At 51.7% G+C, this 15,631-nt stretch overlaps 2 protein-coding genes across 4 annotated transcripts in view; one reads left to right on the top strand and one right to left on the bottom strand.

Annotated features, from left to right (window-relative positions):
- The window catches only part of LOC116891772 (ubiquitin-conjugating enzyme E2 R2), a 618,378-nt gene that overhangs the window by 570,375 nt on the left and 32,372 nt on the right, over positions 1-15,631 (top strand). The window lies entirely within an intron of this gene.
- The window catches only part of Samd11 (sterile alpha motif domain containing 11), an 18,097-nt gene extending 2,466 nt beyond the window's left edge, over positions 1-15,631 (bottom strand). For 2 of the 3 annotated variants that reach the window (XR_004386835.1, XM_032892479.1), the window contains exons 1-8: positions 14,693-15,631; positions 13,616-13,707; positions 9,683-9,864; positions 9,136-9,186; positions 5,329-5,453; positions 2,343-2,429; positions 2,055-2,189; positions 414-576 (exon numbers count right to left, since the gene is read on the bottom strand). Coding sequence is in view for 2 of the 3 variants with exons in the window: in XM_032892479.1 (XP_032748370.1) it covers positions 414-576; positions 2,055-2,189; positions 2,343-2,429; positions 5,329-5,453; positions 9,136-9,186; positions 9,683-9,864; positions 13,616-13,707; positions 14,693-15,209 (1,352 nt within the window). In the remaining variant the exon portion in view is untranslated. The remainder of the gene's footprint in view (positions 1-413; positions 577-2,054; positions 2,190-2,342; positions 2,430-5,328; positions 5,454-9,135; positions 9,187-9,682; positions 9,865-13,615; positions 13,708-14,692) is intronic. The other variant, XM_032892488.1, reaches the window with a different exon arrangement.

Here is a 15,631-nt window from a genome sequence, read left to right as displayed (position 1 = left end):
AATGGGGTGGAGGGTACCTCATCCTGAGCAGTGAGGGGAGAAGCACAGGACAGGGCAATTAGCCACAATTCATGGATGTGGCAGATGCTGCAGTCTGAGGCAGGTTGGGGAGAGATAGGGTGTGTTTGGGAAACCCAGGGCCCCTGGTTTGTACTGTGGACATCTCTGATGTCTCTATGGAATTATCGCAAGGTGGAGGGAGTGAATGTCCTTAACTTCGAACCCTCTGGCTGGTGGGAATTCTAGGTGATAAGTGGGTTATTCCTTGCTTTCCTCTAATAGCTTCCTGCAGTGGACCTCAACCATGGTGAATGCAGTATCCATATATATGTGATGGAGGATTCAAGGGAAAGAGAGGGTTGGCCTTCTCAAGTAACAAGCACAGGGACCTTGCAGAAATTCCATCTTAGTACCTTTCAGAGAAGGATGTGGTAGCAGCTGGAACGGTTCCCTCCCGGTGTTGAACTAGGCCTTGCTTCCGCCGATGGCCTGCTGTAGATGAGGGCAGGTGTACTTCCAAACTACTGGGACCCCTCAGTGTTGCAGTTGCCACTTCCTGCCGTACCCTTAGCAGATCTGGGAAGGGAGGTGATAGCAGTGACCCAGATAAGCTCCCCTAGGGTTTCCCCTTTCTATTGGTGAGCAGGGCAGTGTCCCAGTGAAGGTAAGAACAGGATGGGAGGAGGATACTCTCATATTGTCCTGAGCCTGGTTTTGTGTCACAGGCTGGAGGATTAGCAAGGAAGGCAGTTTACACCTACAGGGTGCAGCCAGGCAAGTGAACTTGGAAAGGAATGTGAATGTAAGTCGGTAACCAAAATGAGCTGGGAAAAAGGGGCTCCAACATGTAAAGTATTGGTGCTAATGTGTTTTGAACCTTTACAAGGTCAGAGGCACAGGGCTGTTCCAAGTAGGTGAGTGGGGCAAGAGAATGGATTGGGAGGGGACCTCGAACAGAAGGCTGCCCTGGTACCTCCTTTCTATACCGGAGGCAAGAACAGGAAGGACTTATCAACCCCACAAAGCAATTCATAGCATACATGGTTGTAATAGCAGATACCATTAACTAGCAGTAACACAGTCATAGTCCAGTTTGGTTGTGATGTTCCCCATCCCATCTAGGAAGAGAGGAGGCTCCTAGCCTCTTTAATTCCCCTAGCTAAGCTCCACTTCTCTGCTACTTTGCTGCTGCCTGTTTATAAATTAAGTAACTGAAAAGGGGAGGTGGGTCTAGCTAAGGCTTGAAGCCAAACCCCAGAGCCTAATAAGCCCAATCCACCCCAGTCGTGCTCCATGCAATGGTGATTGGCAATCAGCTTGCTTGGACAGTCTCCTGCACAGGCCAGCAGAGCTAGGGAAGCAATTAAAAAGAAAGATTTTTAAATTATTAACATTTAGTGAATTATTCAGGCTCTTGGTGCCTGAGCTGCCCTGGGGGACAGTGCCTTCTGCAAGAATCAGAAATCCTATTCCCTTCCCTGAGCTCCTAGCCACTTATGCCAGAAAAGACAAGATTTCCCCAGTGCTATAGCTGCAAAGGGTATCTTAGCTCCTAGGTAGCAAGGATAATGCCTCAAGGCTTGGCTTCCCTCAAGCAACCAGGGCACTAGTGGTCACATCCCGACTGTGACGCAGGTTCCTATTTATGCCATGCCCTCCTCCCTGTAAGACAACAACAACAAAAAAACTGTAAAGTCTGATACAATATCAACATGACCACAGATTCATGGTATTGCACAGACTGCTCTGGGAGTGAGGAGAACCTAGCATAGGCCAGAGGCCACATCTTTTCAAGAAAGAACAGGTGAACAAATTCTTCCGTCCCACCCTCACCTGGGCTCTCCTCAGGGATGAACAGTAGAGGGCTGAGAATGATGAGACAGTTAGGCTGTATCACTATCTGGAAGCCCTTCTATGTATCCAATACTGGTCTTGGTGTTGACCTCCAAACATCCAGATCCTTTTCTTGGGGTAATCTTAGTAGTACACAGGATGGAAAGGTAACAGAGTTGGCACATTTGAAGTTGAGTGCTGGGGGTGGGGGTGGCACATACCGTGGCTAGGGATGCCCAAGTGGTAGAGACGTTGAGTTTCCTCAAAGGGACCAGCCTCACTCAGGGCTGACATAAGCTGATGGTAGTGGTCCTCAGGGGCCATTGTGGACTCCAGCTCTGGGAGCAGCAAAGTCTCTGTGGACAGAGCACGTGGTGAGGGCCAAGGGAAAAGTCAAGGCCTCTTCTTATGATTTCCACCAAGGTCTGGGGAGCCCCTCAGGACACAGGAATTCTTTGCTCCCTCCAATTTCCTGTGACCTGCCTCCCTTTCCTGAGTCAGGCTTTCACCTTGGGGGGCCTTGCTTCGGGCCTTCTTCTCTGAAGAACAGTCACTGGTAATGTAGGGGCAGCTCAGCCTCTTGCCCAACAGGTCACCTGTAGAGGATAAAGTGAACCCCATCCAGTGCCTCATGGCTTGGGGAGAAGGCCATCTCTGCCTTAGCTCAGTTTGGAACCCCAACCACCATTATGTTCTCCCTGGAAATTAAAGCCCCTGATGATCTGGTGTCCCAGGCTAGAGAACACTATGACAGGTAGATGCGTATGAGTAATGGTAGATGAGTATGGTAAGGACACAAACCAATCCTGATGCTGGCCTTCCGCATGTAAATAGAAATAATGAGAACTCCACATCAGAGTTTCCCCAGTCTCCTGTAAGTTCATGTGCTTCCCCAGCCTCTCCGTGGGGGAACCGAGTGCCCTGCCTTTGCCTCCCAGGATAGGGTTGGCCCCTGTGCAGGTGTTGGGGAGGCAAGTCTAGATAACATACTTCAAATCCCAACCTACGTCATTCTGAGTCTTCACAGTCCTGCCACCAGAAGCTCAAGTTCTTCCCCAAGTAACTTCCGCTACACATACGACTCAGAAAGGAAGTCCTTGTCTCTCTCTTTGACGGTATTTGCCCACCTGCATATCGAGGTTCAGGGCTCTTGATGGGACTCCTAAGCAACTCACCCCATAGTACACAGCCTATATGTGCTGTACTTTCAAGAGGCCAGACCCAGCCTCTGCTTACCATATCCTGAGAGGTCATACATACCCCCAGGCGCCAAACCTCAAGCATTAATTGACCCAATTCCAGACCGGCCTAAACACTGTTGCCCAGCCTCCTCGAGCTCCCGCCCTGAGGCTAGGGTCTTTGCTGAACAGCCCATGCCATCAAGGCTTCAAGCTAAAGTTCCTGTCTCTGCCCTCCTTATCCTCGACAGCTAGAGGAGTGTGGGGGAATAATTTTGTGGGTGATCCAAAATCTCTAATGCCCAGTAAGGGCTGCTTCTACATGTGTGCCTACCCTCCCCCAAAGCTGGTGGTACCAGCACCAGAACTGAATTCCATTTTTTAAAATTCCTTAATCTGTCATTTTTTTATCTGATTGGGGAAGTGCGGGAGTAAAAACACTGATCAATCTCCACATTACGGCTGACAGAATGGTGCTAATAACTTATTGATCGCAACTAACTCACTGCTGTTAGTCTGGCAGGCTATCTCAGCCTCTGCCCCAGAGAAAGACAGCACCTACTGTCTGGACAAGGGTTCTGCCCATAAGATCTCAAGGCAGATGGATCCGGCAGACAGCTAATGGGTGGCTTTACCTGGGACCTCCAATATTGTATCAAAGACCAATAGGGGCAGCTGCTGATCTAGACAGGGAGGAGGTCCCTTAGGATTGTGTAGCCTGGTCTCATCACTTTACCTGTTGTTCTTGTCCCAACCCACAGCTCCCCTTAAGGATTAGGCAAGGGCTCTTTTCACAGCAGTCTGTCTGCAGTCTGTCTGTTCCCACATTAGAAGTGGCTACCCCCAAAGGAGAGGGGGAGGGGAGGGGAGGGAGGGACAGGGGGGAGAGACAGAGACAGAGACAGAGAGAGAGAATGTTCTAGAGTTTGGGTAACAGTCTGGTGGAGATGACCACGGAGTAGAGGCTCAAATAAGACTCAGTCCTGTAGCAGACTTAATGAAGCCACATTCACTCCCAGCACACCAGGGTGCTGCTAGCATCAGGGAGTCATTGTAATTGCCTGATGTGTAATAGGGAGATGCACAAAATCATAAAACCTGCTGCAAGCTCTGTAGTTCTCTCTGGTCCAGGGAGCAGAGGTACAGTGAAGGAATGAACACCTAAGGTCTGAAAGCCCCAAGGAAGTAGGGACAAGACCTTAAAAAATGCATATATGTGAAACTTGGGCACAATACACACTCCCATAGTTATGCATAGTATGAACTTCTGCATGCAGTGCAAAAGGAGGAGTAGCCAGACAGATGACTAAACATCACGGAGAAATGTGTGGTACACAGCCACAACAAGCATCATCATGGCTTTGGGAGGAAGTATGCACACACACGCACTCGCGGGCGCGCGTGCACACACACACACACACACACACACACACACACACACACACACACTTGTGCACCCAAGGCGGTCTCTCCATGGGCAGGTACAGGGGAGGGCCTGTGAGCTCAGCACATCTCAATCACTACAGACTCCCTTGGCTCTACCCAATCAATGGAGCAATTAGATTTTCCCAGCTGCTTGCTCAGCTGCTTCTGTCTAACTGCGCCTCCCCCAGGTCCTCAGCGGTTCCAGGAGCCCTACCAGTCCACAAGGCCTTTCAAACACATGGGGCTTTGATAAGGATGTCCACTCTGATGCACCACACCCACCCACCCTTCTAAGCACTGCAGCCTCTACCAGAAACATCCCATCTAGGACAGAAAGGCCCCTCGAGGCCCCTGAAACTCACTGAAGCCTTATGGCCTGCTTTCCCCCAACCGTCATGATCTCTCCAAGTTGCTTTTCTCCTTCTGAACTCCCGTGGCGTCCTGGGTAGGTCTGGGAGCCCTAATGTATACACTTTGCTCTCTTTGCTCAGGTTCAGGACCCCAGGGAGGCAGAATATACTTTTGCTACATGAGCCATTCTGCAGTGGGCAGTTCTGAGCTTAGGAGAGGCTTGCATATGTGTCCCTTTGAGGAAAGGGTAGTGGGTCTCAGCCACTCTAAACCCACTCCAGCGAAAGCCATAATGGAGCAGCCTCCTGCAGCCCTGTCTGCCCCGCTGGCTGGGATTAACACAATTCCCGTCACATGTAGCCCCAGGGGAAAGCCAGCCTCACACCTCCCCCCTCCTCCGCTGGCCTCTGGCTGCCAGCCAAAGTGCTCCAGGCCCAGAGCTGCTGGTCAGAGACTTGGGGAGGACAGTAGGCTGTCCTTAGTCAGAATAGCTGTGGCCACATAGTCCCCCCTCACCCTTGATAGCTCTTGGTTTCCTCACCTCCGGGTCCAAGGCCAATCTCCACGTTGCCTCTCTGGAAGTCACAGTGTCTTGGATGCTCAGGCATAACGAGGCAGCGGCTTCGATGTACACTGGATATAAGGGTGGGGAGGTCGTTGTCCTGGCTGCAGCAGAGCAAGATAGGCCAGGCCATGAGCTGCCTCATGGGTTGGGAGTCTGGCACATAGGTAACATGAGGGTGCATGACTTATGGGCAGTATGCGCCGAGTATGCAAAGCCAGTGCAGCTCTGACAGCACATACATGTGCACGCCTACTACACAGACCAAACAAAAGCCAGCACCTGGCATTTAGACCCAATTGCAGTTCTAAGGCAGCCCCTCCAGCCATTCTTTGCAGAGAAAAGTATGCCCTGCCCGCCTTTGAGGGCAGCCTGCAGAGAAGGTAAGCTGTCACACACACTGCCACTTCTGGCAGCAAGAAAATGGCAAATATTTCCTAGTTCTTAATTTTTTTAAAACAAGGACACTGAAGTTCTGACCAGAGCTCTTTAGCTTACAAGACTCATGCTCATTAGCAGAGTGCTAGCAGGCCTACGTGACACACCATCCATGGGTGGGTTCAAGACTTCTAGTGAGGCCCTTTTGGCTTGGGATAACAGCATTTAACTCTTTTTTTTTCCTGTGTTTCTTCTGCTTGCTGAGTCAGCTGAATCCTCCTCCATGGAGCCCCATAGAGGAGAGGATGTGTAAGTGGGGATACCTTACCCTGCAGTTCTGTAAGCACACCCACATCAGTAGCGAAGGGAGAAACAGGAAGCCAAAGCCAGGGCAGGAACAGTGGTGCCCAGCACTCAGCACAAACCCTCCGTGGCCCACCTGTGACAGAGCAGCCTTGGATTCTGGCAGAGTGTCTACGAAGTGACCTGGGAATCAACTCTAAACCTCATTAAATAGCTTCCAGCCCCTGCCCGGGGTGACTGGAGCTGGGCTAATCCAGGACTGGCACCTAAGCAGATAAGTTTCATCAGCAGACACCCCAGAGGGGCCCAGCCTAGAGGCCCAGATGTGGTGTTCTCCCCACCCCAGCACGACAGGCCCAGAGGGCAGGTGGGGGTGTAAGTCCTTTATAGGATTAATTGGCATGAGACTCATCCCCCTGCATCCTCATCAGTGTTAGGGTGTCAGAGAGAAATGCTATCTCAGCATGAGGGAGTTGTGGCACAGGCTGCAGTAGCTTCAGAGTGGCTCTGATGAGGACCTTCTTCTGGTTAGGAGGGGAACCAGTTTCTCTAGGAGGGGGGCAGAAAGTCTGTTCTCTGTGAGCACAGCCTGGCCCACAGAAAGAACGTGAGGTCTCCTAACTGGACCTATCTGGAAAAGCCTGGTGACATCGCTCGCCAGGCACTAGATAACATGATTCCTTGTGAAACCTGGTCAGAACAGGACTTGGCACATCCATCTCTCATTCTGCCTTGGTAGCTTGTTCTATGAGCCCAACGGTGACCCAGTTCTGAAAAATCTGTTCCTATAGCTCGGTCATTCAATGAAAAAAATGCCGATTTTATATAGATTTGAAAAACTTCCACATATACATGTCTGGAGATTCATTAATTATACCCTTAGCTTCATGGCATTGGGTTCTTTTTTTTTTTTTTTTTTTTTTTTTTTTGGTTCTTTTTTTCGGAGCTGGGGACCGAACCCAGGGCCTTGTGCTTCCTAGGCAAGCGCTCTACCACTGAGCTAAATCCCCAACCCCATGGCATTGGGTTCTTGAAGCTACAGTGCTCCCTCTGCATCCCACTGCACCCTACCACAAGTTCCATGGACCAAGCCCTGACTGTGTCAGGAGGTTGAGGCATGGATGAAGAGATGGATGGTCATGGAAGAGCCAAAATGCTACCAGGAGAGGATCATGAGGCCAGAAAGAGAAAAAGATTGGTTTAGCCTTCTGAGGTCTCCACCCTGTTCCTTCTGTGTTATCCTGAAATCCAGACTTGTTTCCTTCCCTGTCAGTTTAGGAACTCTGAGGTGCCAGAGGCTATGTTGCCCAAGGCTTCACAGACAGAGAAGCAGGCAGGCAGTTTCACTGCAGGGTTTGTCAGAGGATCAGTGGAAACAAGTGAACAGACAGGCAGATCAGACACTCAGACACAGATTCATGGATGGGAGAAAGAGTAGGCAGACCAGCAAGGCAGAACAAAGAGCCAGATGGAGGTAGCACAAAGCAGCTGGGCTTGGCCACCGTCCTTTCTAGACACTAGTTCCACCGGTAAGTGAGCTGGAGGTCGTCAGTATCCCTTGGCCTGCTGTTTTCTTCCCTTCATTTTGGTATAATCCTGGCTCTTGGAACTAAGGGCTTCTTGAGGGACACCAGACTGCAGCTGTTGACACTGTGACAAACCTGTGTGGGCGCATCCTCACTAAAGCCTGGTGGATACGGGGAAGGACACAGGAGGTAGGAACTGCTTGTGGAGAAGCACAGCCACCAGTTTCCCTACCACTCTTGCTAACAAATTTATCATGTAGCATGTAAAGTGAAAGGGACATAAAATGTCATCAGTGTTCATAAGGGTTCGTTAAAATGATCATTCGAGCTGGTAGAAGTAAGTTTAAAGATGTTTTTATGGTAATCCAACCCCAGGATGCAGGTGTTGTCAATCACACAAATAACACATCTGACAAGAAGCCAAGACAGATACCTCAACTCTGGCTCTGAGCACAGGCAGCTAGTCCCTTCCTAATGGACTTCTTTGATGTGTTCCCCTGAGACGCTGAGATAAGCCTAGACCCCACTATGCAAAAGCTACAGCTGAGCATGGTTCTCCCTCAAGAACTGGGAGACCGGCTGGATCCTCCCACACTCCAGCTTCCTTACCTGGTAACTTCGTTTTCATCTCTTTGCTACATCCTACATTTGCAGCCTCCACCATGCTTCCATATCATGAATGATATGACGTGAATATGATGTAAATCATATCATGTAGTCCCAAGAAAACACCTGACCTGAGGCAGGGGCCCCTCCAAAAATGATCTTTTCAAAACACACTTCCTTGGTGGAGAGCTTTCTGTGCCTTCTTTCTTGAGTATAAAACCCAACGTGCCCAGCATTCAAGGTCCAGATCTTTAGCCTCCACCTGGCCAGACCTGTGGCTCATATCTTCCTCCTCCTCCCTCCCTCCCTCCCTCCCTCCCTCCCTCCCTCCCTCCCTCCCTCCCTCCCTTCCTCCCTCCTTTTCTTCCTTTTTTTTTCCTTTGTTTTTTTTTTTTTGTTGTTTTTTGTTTGTTTTGTTTTGTTTTTGTTTTGAGACAGGGTCTCTCTGTGTAGTCCTAGCTGTCCTTGAACTCACTCTGTAGACCAGGCTGTCCTCAAACTCGCGTGTTCCACCTGCCTCTGCCTCCTGTGTGTGCCACCACTGCCTCTTCCTTCGTTCTGACACAGCTTTGCACACACCCTTTGCTCCAGTGAATTCTCATACGACCATCAGGATACAACCATACATCACCATTCTCTCCCTTGGCCCATCTCTGGGAGGAATATCCGAGAACATTACAGTCTCGGTCTTCGAGCAGGAGGATACAAACGGACAGTCCTCTCAGGGACGGTATAGGTAGGATCCTAGTACCCACCTTCCAGGTCGTGCAAAAAGCCATAGAAAACCTGGTGGGCTCTCAGATCGCATTGACTCGTATTGGCTGAGATAACGAATAAGAAAAGGGTCCATAGGCAGAGGAGGAAGAAAGGCAGGCAGTGTAGAACTAATAATCAAGTCCAAGGGGAAGCAAAGCAATAAACCCCCTGTTGCCTGTGAGGTGTGAGTAGACGTCTCACGACCTTGGACTCCTACCTGCAGGATGTTTCTCTGAAGGAAATATTCACATCCCAGTGGGTGTGGACTCTAAAAGGGGGAAAACAGAGAGTCAGCAGAGCTCCAGAAATACACCTGGACAGAAGGGCGTACACAAATCTGGTTCTAGCAGCTGGACCAGTGGTTAGAGCAGTCCCCATGCCAAGTTAAATGCACTGGCCAAGCTAGAGTCCGGCTTTACCAGAAGTGAATGAGGACAACAGTCCTGACCTCACTTCACTCTGCTTCCTCACACCGTGCTTATTGTACTGAATTGAGTTGTTAGGACTGCTTCACACAGTGTGTGACCACAACAAGGAGACGCTTTACAGCAGCCGCCCGAGGCAGACTTGGAGCATCCACACCCTCTAGGCCCTACTGCCACAAACCCTAACCCTAAAAGTGACCTCTGCACAGACACAAAGTGCCTGGATGTTGTGTCAAGAAAGGTTTCTGCCTGTACTTGCCCCTCACAATGTTTGCAGACCCCGGACTTTGATGCCCCACCCGCTGCAGGAGCCTCCTGCCCTGGCCATGGAACAAGTACCTTCTCTTCATGATGTGGAAATGGGGATCATCCTCCTGCTTCAGGCTCAGTTGCTGCCCACAGGCTGGGCCACTTCCATCACTGTCACCATCACTGGCTGAGAAACTGGGTGTTCTTTCTTTCTTTAGGGCATGTGTAGGGGGCAAAGTGACTGTTCTCTTATCAGCCAGTCGTCCACGGTTCTGAGAAGGTGGGAAGAGGAGGTTAGGTTAGGCCAGGCCCTCAGCCTCCAAGACCTAGGCCAAGGTGCAGAAGTCCCATTGCTGTAGATCAGCTCACAAGGATGGCAGTGCGGGACCCACATGTTCCCGTCCAATTCTCTGTAGCTTCAACCCGAGTGATGGCTCATCATACGTGGTAAGCCCCACTGTTCATATTCTAGAGGACGCCTCTCAACCCAGTTCCTTCATGGGTTCTGGGATCTGCTGGGATCTGCATGCAAAGTGGGGCAGGGTTCTGGTTTCATTCTCCCTCTCTCCATTGTCGATGTTGACAAACCAAACCATCAATGAGCAGTCATTTTTCTCCCCCACCTCCAGCCCCTGTTTCTGAGATACTGGGCTCTGCCTTCCAGCTACGGCTGACACTCTCTTTTCCATTTTGTTAGTGCTATCCAGAGCCCACCTTAGGGACAATCTGAAGCCTATACCTGGGACTTACAGGAACTGGTGTCTTCCTGAACTGCTGCTCCCTTGCAAACTGCATGTCTCACATTTATGGGACACCTGAAGAGGAGGCCAGACCATTTGTCCCATGTATCACGATTGGCACAGATTTTCATAAGACTTTTTTTTAAATTCCTTTGCATGGTCTAAGCGTGCAGAGCTGTGGGATCGTGTGCTGGGCCTCTGCATGTACTCAGGTCAGTTACGTGTGCCAGTGAACACATGTTGAGCACTGTACAGAGCAGTGTAATCGAATGCTCCAGCTTCAGGCCCAGGGCTTTCTCTATTCTTCCTGTATCTTAAAATCTTTATGCTCTCAGGAGAAAGAAGGAAACCACTGGTTATTTTTAGTATGTGGGAAGGCTCTTTCTTATTTAGTAACAGACCACTGGCTCTGAGTGGTACAAGCCTTAAGAATATCCAATTCTGCCGGGCGGTAGTGGTACAGGCTTTTAATCCCAGCACTTGGGAGGCAGAGGCAGGAAGATTTCTGAGTTCAAGATCAGCCTGGTCTACAGGGTGAGTTCCATGACAGTCAGGGCTACACAGAAAAACCCTGTCTTGGAAAAAAACAAAACAAAACAAAACCACCCCCCACCACCAATAACAACAACAAAGTATCCAATTCCTTCTCCTTTTCCAGTCTCCACGATCTCCTCCACATCCCCTGCTATTGCCAGAAGGAGAGGTCCTCACCACACTGGAGCTCCTTTTGAGGAAGGAGAAAGGAGAATCCTGTCCCTAAGTCATCCAGTGCTCATCTGAGCTGCTAACCTTAGCCATGCCCTCCAATACAGAGGTGCCTCCTCAGACACCAAATGGTTATCACTTCCAGATAAATGGTTTGTCTGGGTGAACAGTGTTCCACTTTGGGCTCTGGGAGCCACAGTCTCTGCCTCATCCTCACTCAGGAATCTTCTAGGGCCTGCACTGGGGCACTTTCCAGAGTAGGTGATATGGACCCTGTAGTACAGAGTTAGTGGTATGAGTCCTTATGCATGGGGCTGGCCTCAGGACAGGATTGTATCTTTATGGCCTCAAGGTTTTTGTCCCGCACTGTTCTAGGGACAGCAATGTGAAAGTAAGGCTGCAGTGGGGAAGCCGTTCCATAATGGTTGGGCTTCGTCCTACAGACACTATGAGCCGTTCCATCAGGCTTGTGTTCCAGGCATCTGTTATCCCACAGGCTTGGGGAATCATTTTTTATAAACTCTTGTTTGTCTCTCAATAAGAAAAAGAAACAAATTTCTCTCTGCTTTCCATAAAATGGGAAGAAAGGGATTCAAGGGCCACTTGAAAAGGAGCCAGAGCCAGCTGGCTATTGCCGACCTCAGCCCCATGGTGCATACAGCTGGGCACAGGAGCCTACCTACCCGCCCCCTCCATACTCTAAGGGTATGAGGGGTTGATCTTGAGTGGTGCTTTGGGGATGCCCCATGACAAATGGAATCAAGGATCCAGATGACCATCCTGATATTTCCCAAGAACAGAGCTTCCCTTATATACTGGAAATGTTAGCCAACCCCACTACTTAACAGAGCTGAAATCTTGGTTCCTAACTAAGATCCGGCCCTTTTCATACAGTGCCATTGTTCAGGGACCCTGATTTATGTGCACACTGTGTTCACCTACTGGGAATCTGTGATGCTGATACATACGTGTGGTCCTGACTGTGTGGTAAGGGAATGAATGAGCTGCAGTGCGAGAAAGGCCAGAAGGTTTTTCTGTGAAGGGTTAGAAAGGTAGCCTTATGTGGGAGCTATCTCCCATGCATGGTAGGGATTGGGGCCCTAGATATGCAGTAGGCCCATTCCTCTTAGAGCTGCAGATTCCCACATAAAGTGAGGGAGGGACCTGGCTACTTATTTCCCAGTCTTAGGTGGTTGCTCAACCGGCATTGGTTTGTAAGCAGCATGGCTCCTCCCACCCAAACAGAAAACAGACCAGTGAGGACCCCTCTCTTGCACCAGCTATCTGCAGGATGAAGCAGTGAAGAGATTTGGTCCCTGCAGCCGATGATGTCTGTGTTCAACCTACATGTTGTGTGAATCTAGTATGTGTGATAGCCTGAGGCTGTTGGCTTATATTAGATCTGGTGAGGTAGGCATGTGGATCCTCTTCATCTGCTCCCTTAGGGCCCAGGAGGAATCCATGAGGACACACACACACACACACACACACACACACACACACACACACACTCACACACACAGTATCCCAAAGGAAACAAACTTAAGGTGATCAATTGTGTCCTATCAGGACATCTCTGTCTCACTCTGACCCTGCAGAGGGTTTGCTGGGTAAAGCTAGGTACAGCCCTAGTTCAGCACGAAGACCCCTACTGCCCTTCCCCAGGTTCTTTAACTTAGTTCCTCTTCTTCAAATGAATCCCTCACACCCTTCTTGCATGAGGGCTTGCATACTTGCTCCGAGATCTCTCTTGTTCTTCATAACCATATGCTGTCTACCTTTGGTAGGAATCTCTAACCAGCCCCCAACTTCAGCTCACTAGATACCTACACAGCAAAGATTCTGCCCTGGCCAGGCTATTCTCTCAGACATCGAGGCCCACGCTGGGCAGGATCCCAACTCAGCACCCCAGAGACACAGGTTGCTCACACTCAAGCCTGTGACTACTCCAAATCACAGTTAAAGCAAATCAGTATGAGCCTCAGAATGAGCACAACCCAGTCAGCATCACTCCCAGATGTGCCAGATTTGGTAAACTCCAGAAGCCTAATGAGTGACATGATCCAGGGACAAGACTGAGGACCATTCCTATGATCTAAGTAGGAACAGCTCCAAGGGCAGAGGTAGAGAACTGGGGAGAGGTGACGCAGTGTTAAGAATACTTGCTGCTCTTACAGAAGACCGGGGATTTAGTTTCTAAGCATCTACATGGCTCTTTAGTACTGTATGCAATTCTAGTTCCAAGGCATCTGACATCCTCTTCTGTAAACATAAAATAAAAATACATCTTTACACACACACACACACACACACACACACACACACACACACACACACACACCACACACACCCTGTATTCAATCTGGAAAGGGCTCCTGCACTTGAGATCCCTTCCCTTTCCAAGGTACAGAGTCTGGGAGAGTGCAAAGTGACCAACTGCCCTATTTCCTTTGCTCAGGTTCCTCTAGCTTGTCTGTCCGGCCAAAGTTAGGATTCTCTGTCCCAAACAACACAGTCACCATTTCAAGCAGAAACCCAGCCCTTCTGCCCAACAAGCTCAACTTATTCCATATCTCACCACGGGTGAAGATATTCTACAGCCTGGACAGTCGCAGATCGGGGGGTGCACTCGCAGGATCCCCTTGGACATAAGCGTCTTCAGGCTTTTCCCTGCCAGGAGACAGCGCAGACACGTGAGGGAGAGGCCAGGCGCAGGTAGCATTGGCATCCTGTTTAGGGGCATAGTCAGTGGCAAGGCCAGACCTTCCTCCTACCCGCAAGGCGCATGAAATTCACAACTATCTCTCACATCCACCATTGTTCAACCCCTCACACGCAATTCTGTTCCACCCTTGCGGTGGCGGCTCAGGAAATGCAGGGGCTCTGAACTCAAATTCTGAGCGTGTGTCCCCGCCTGACCAAAGGGGCACCCACACACAAACCACCCCGTAGCTATGTCCCAAGGGAACCCAGCTTAGTAGGGGCTACGTGGGTTGAGCCCCGATGAGGTAAGAGCTGTGGAGGGAATCCGCCCTGCTTCTTCATTCCCTCAGGAGGCCTCATGGCAGAGGGGGGCGTGACTCCCTAAACCGAACGCAATCTGGTCCCTAACTTTTTAACTCCTGCCCCAGCACTTACTGCATCAAGCTCAGGAGCCTCCACATCGCACTTTTGGACCCACACAGTCCAACAGGCTGTGGCTGGCAGTACCACCAAGTAGTTAGGTTCCGCGGCCCCCACCTGCCCACACAGCCTCCAGCAGCGCGTACTCCACTGGGGCACCCTTGTCGCAAGTGCGCCCCACCGCTCCTGCCCGGAACCGCTGGCTCCGCGCCGGGAGAGAACAGGCGTCCCTCCCACAGCCTCTCCCGGATTCCCGTAAACTTCCCTGCCTTCGGGCCTCTGGGACCTTCCGAGCCAGGGGTCTGCGGGTTCGTGGATCACCCGGAAGCCCAGCGCGCTGTCGCCCGGGCTGAAGGGACCTCAGAGGTTGAGACCTCTGTTGTGTCCACTAAGTCGCCCGTGCGTGGGTGGGTGGACAGGTGGGGGTCCCCCCCGCGCCATCCCTGCACCTGCAGCGCCTCCTCTGGGCTGACGCTAGGTGTCCCAGGTGTCAGAAGGAGGAACCTGGGGAACCTGGGGATCGCGGCCGCACCTTTGTGGCGGATGCTGCGCTTCCAGTCCTTGGCCGTCTCGCGGCCGCTGACGAACTGGAACTCGTTGGGCGTGAGCCACTCGCCCCTGTGGCGGATGGACGGGCCCTTGCTGCCCTGGCAGAGTTTGCGCACGTAGAGCAGCGCTCGGTTGTCACCGCACTCCACCTCGATACACGGCTCACCATTGTCTATCAGCGGCTGGAAATCCGGCGCGGCGGCTGCGCTGGCCGAGAAGTACTGGAAGGCCGGCGGGTCTCGGTGCAGGTAGAGATGAGGCGTGGCCTCCTGCAGGCTTAGGTAAGCGCGCGGCGGGCAGAGCGGAGGGGCCAACAGCGCCTCGTAGCCCGAGGCTGAGGCGGGCAGCGAAGCGGCGGAGGGCAGGGCTGCCGCAGCGGGCTGTGGCGCCAAGTAGGCGGGCAGCGGCGGCAGCGGCAGTGAGGCTAGGGTCGGGTGGAAGGTAGCCAGGGCCAGGGCCAGGTCCTCGCGGCCCGCGAGCTCTTTTTTCACTGCTGGCATGGCACTCGGGTGGAGGTTTTCTGTTGGTTGCTCAGTTTATTTTGGTTGGAGTTGGGTCTTGGTCGGGGAAGCCTGATGGATGGAGCTTGGCTATGCATTCGCCTCGTCGGCTACTGAGCCTCAGCGCTCGCAACTGATGCGGCCGCCTTGCTGGACGGTTTCTGGGTGATCGACTTGGCTTCGCCCGCCTGAGGCACGGTGCTCCTGGAACTGCCTCAGAACTCGGGCCGCCGCTCTCGGGTCCAAGGTTTCTGCCGAGCGTCCGAAGTCCGACTGCACCCGCACTCGGGGCCAGCCCTTGCCTCGGACCCGGGCTGAGCCGGGCAGTGAGAAGTTGCAGATTCGCGGGTCCGGCTCGCAGTCCGGCCGGGCGCTCTAAGCCTCAGCCCCGCCTTTCCCCGCCCCACAGCTGCCCCGGCGGC

The sequence above is a fragment of the Rattus rattus genome, chromosome 1 (assembly GCF_011064425.1).
Source record: "Rattus rattus isolate New Zealand chromosome 1, Rrattus_CSIRO_v1, whole genome shotgun sequence".
Classification (NCBI taxonomy): domain Eukaryota; kingdom Metazoa; phylum Chordata; class Mammalia; order Rodentia; family Muridae; genus Rattus; species Rattus rattus.
Note: the sequence above shows the minus strand (reverse complement) of the source record. Positions and strands in the feature narration are given on the sequence as shown.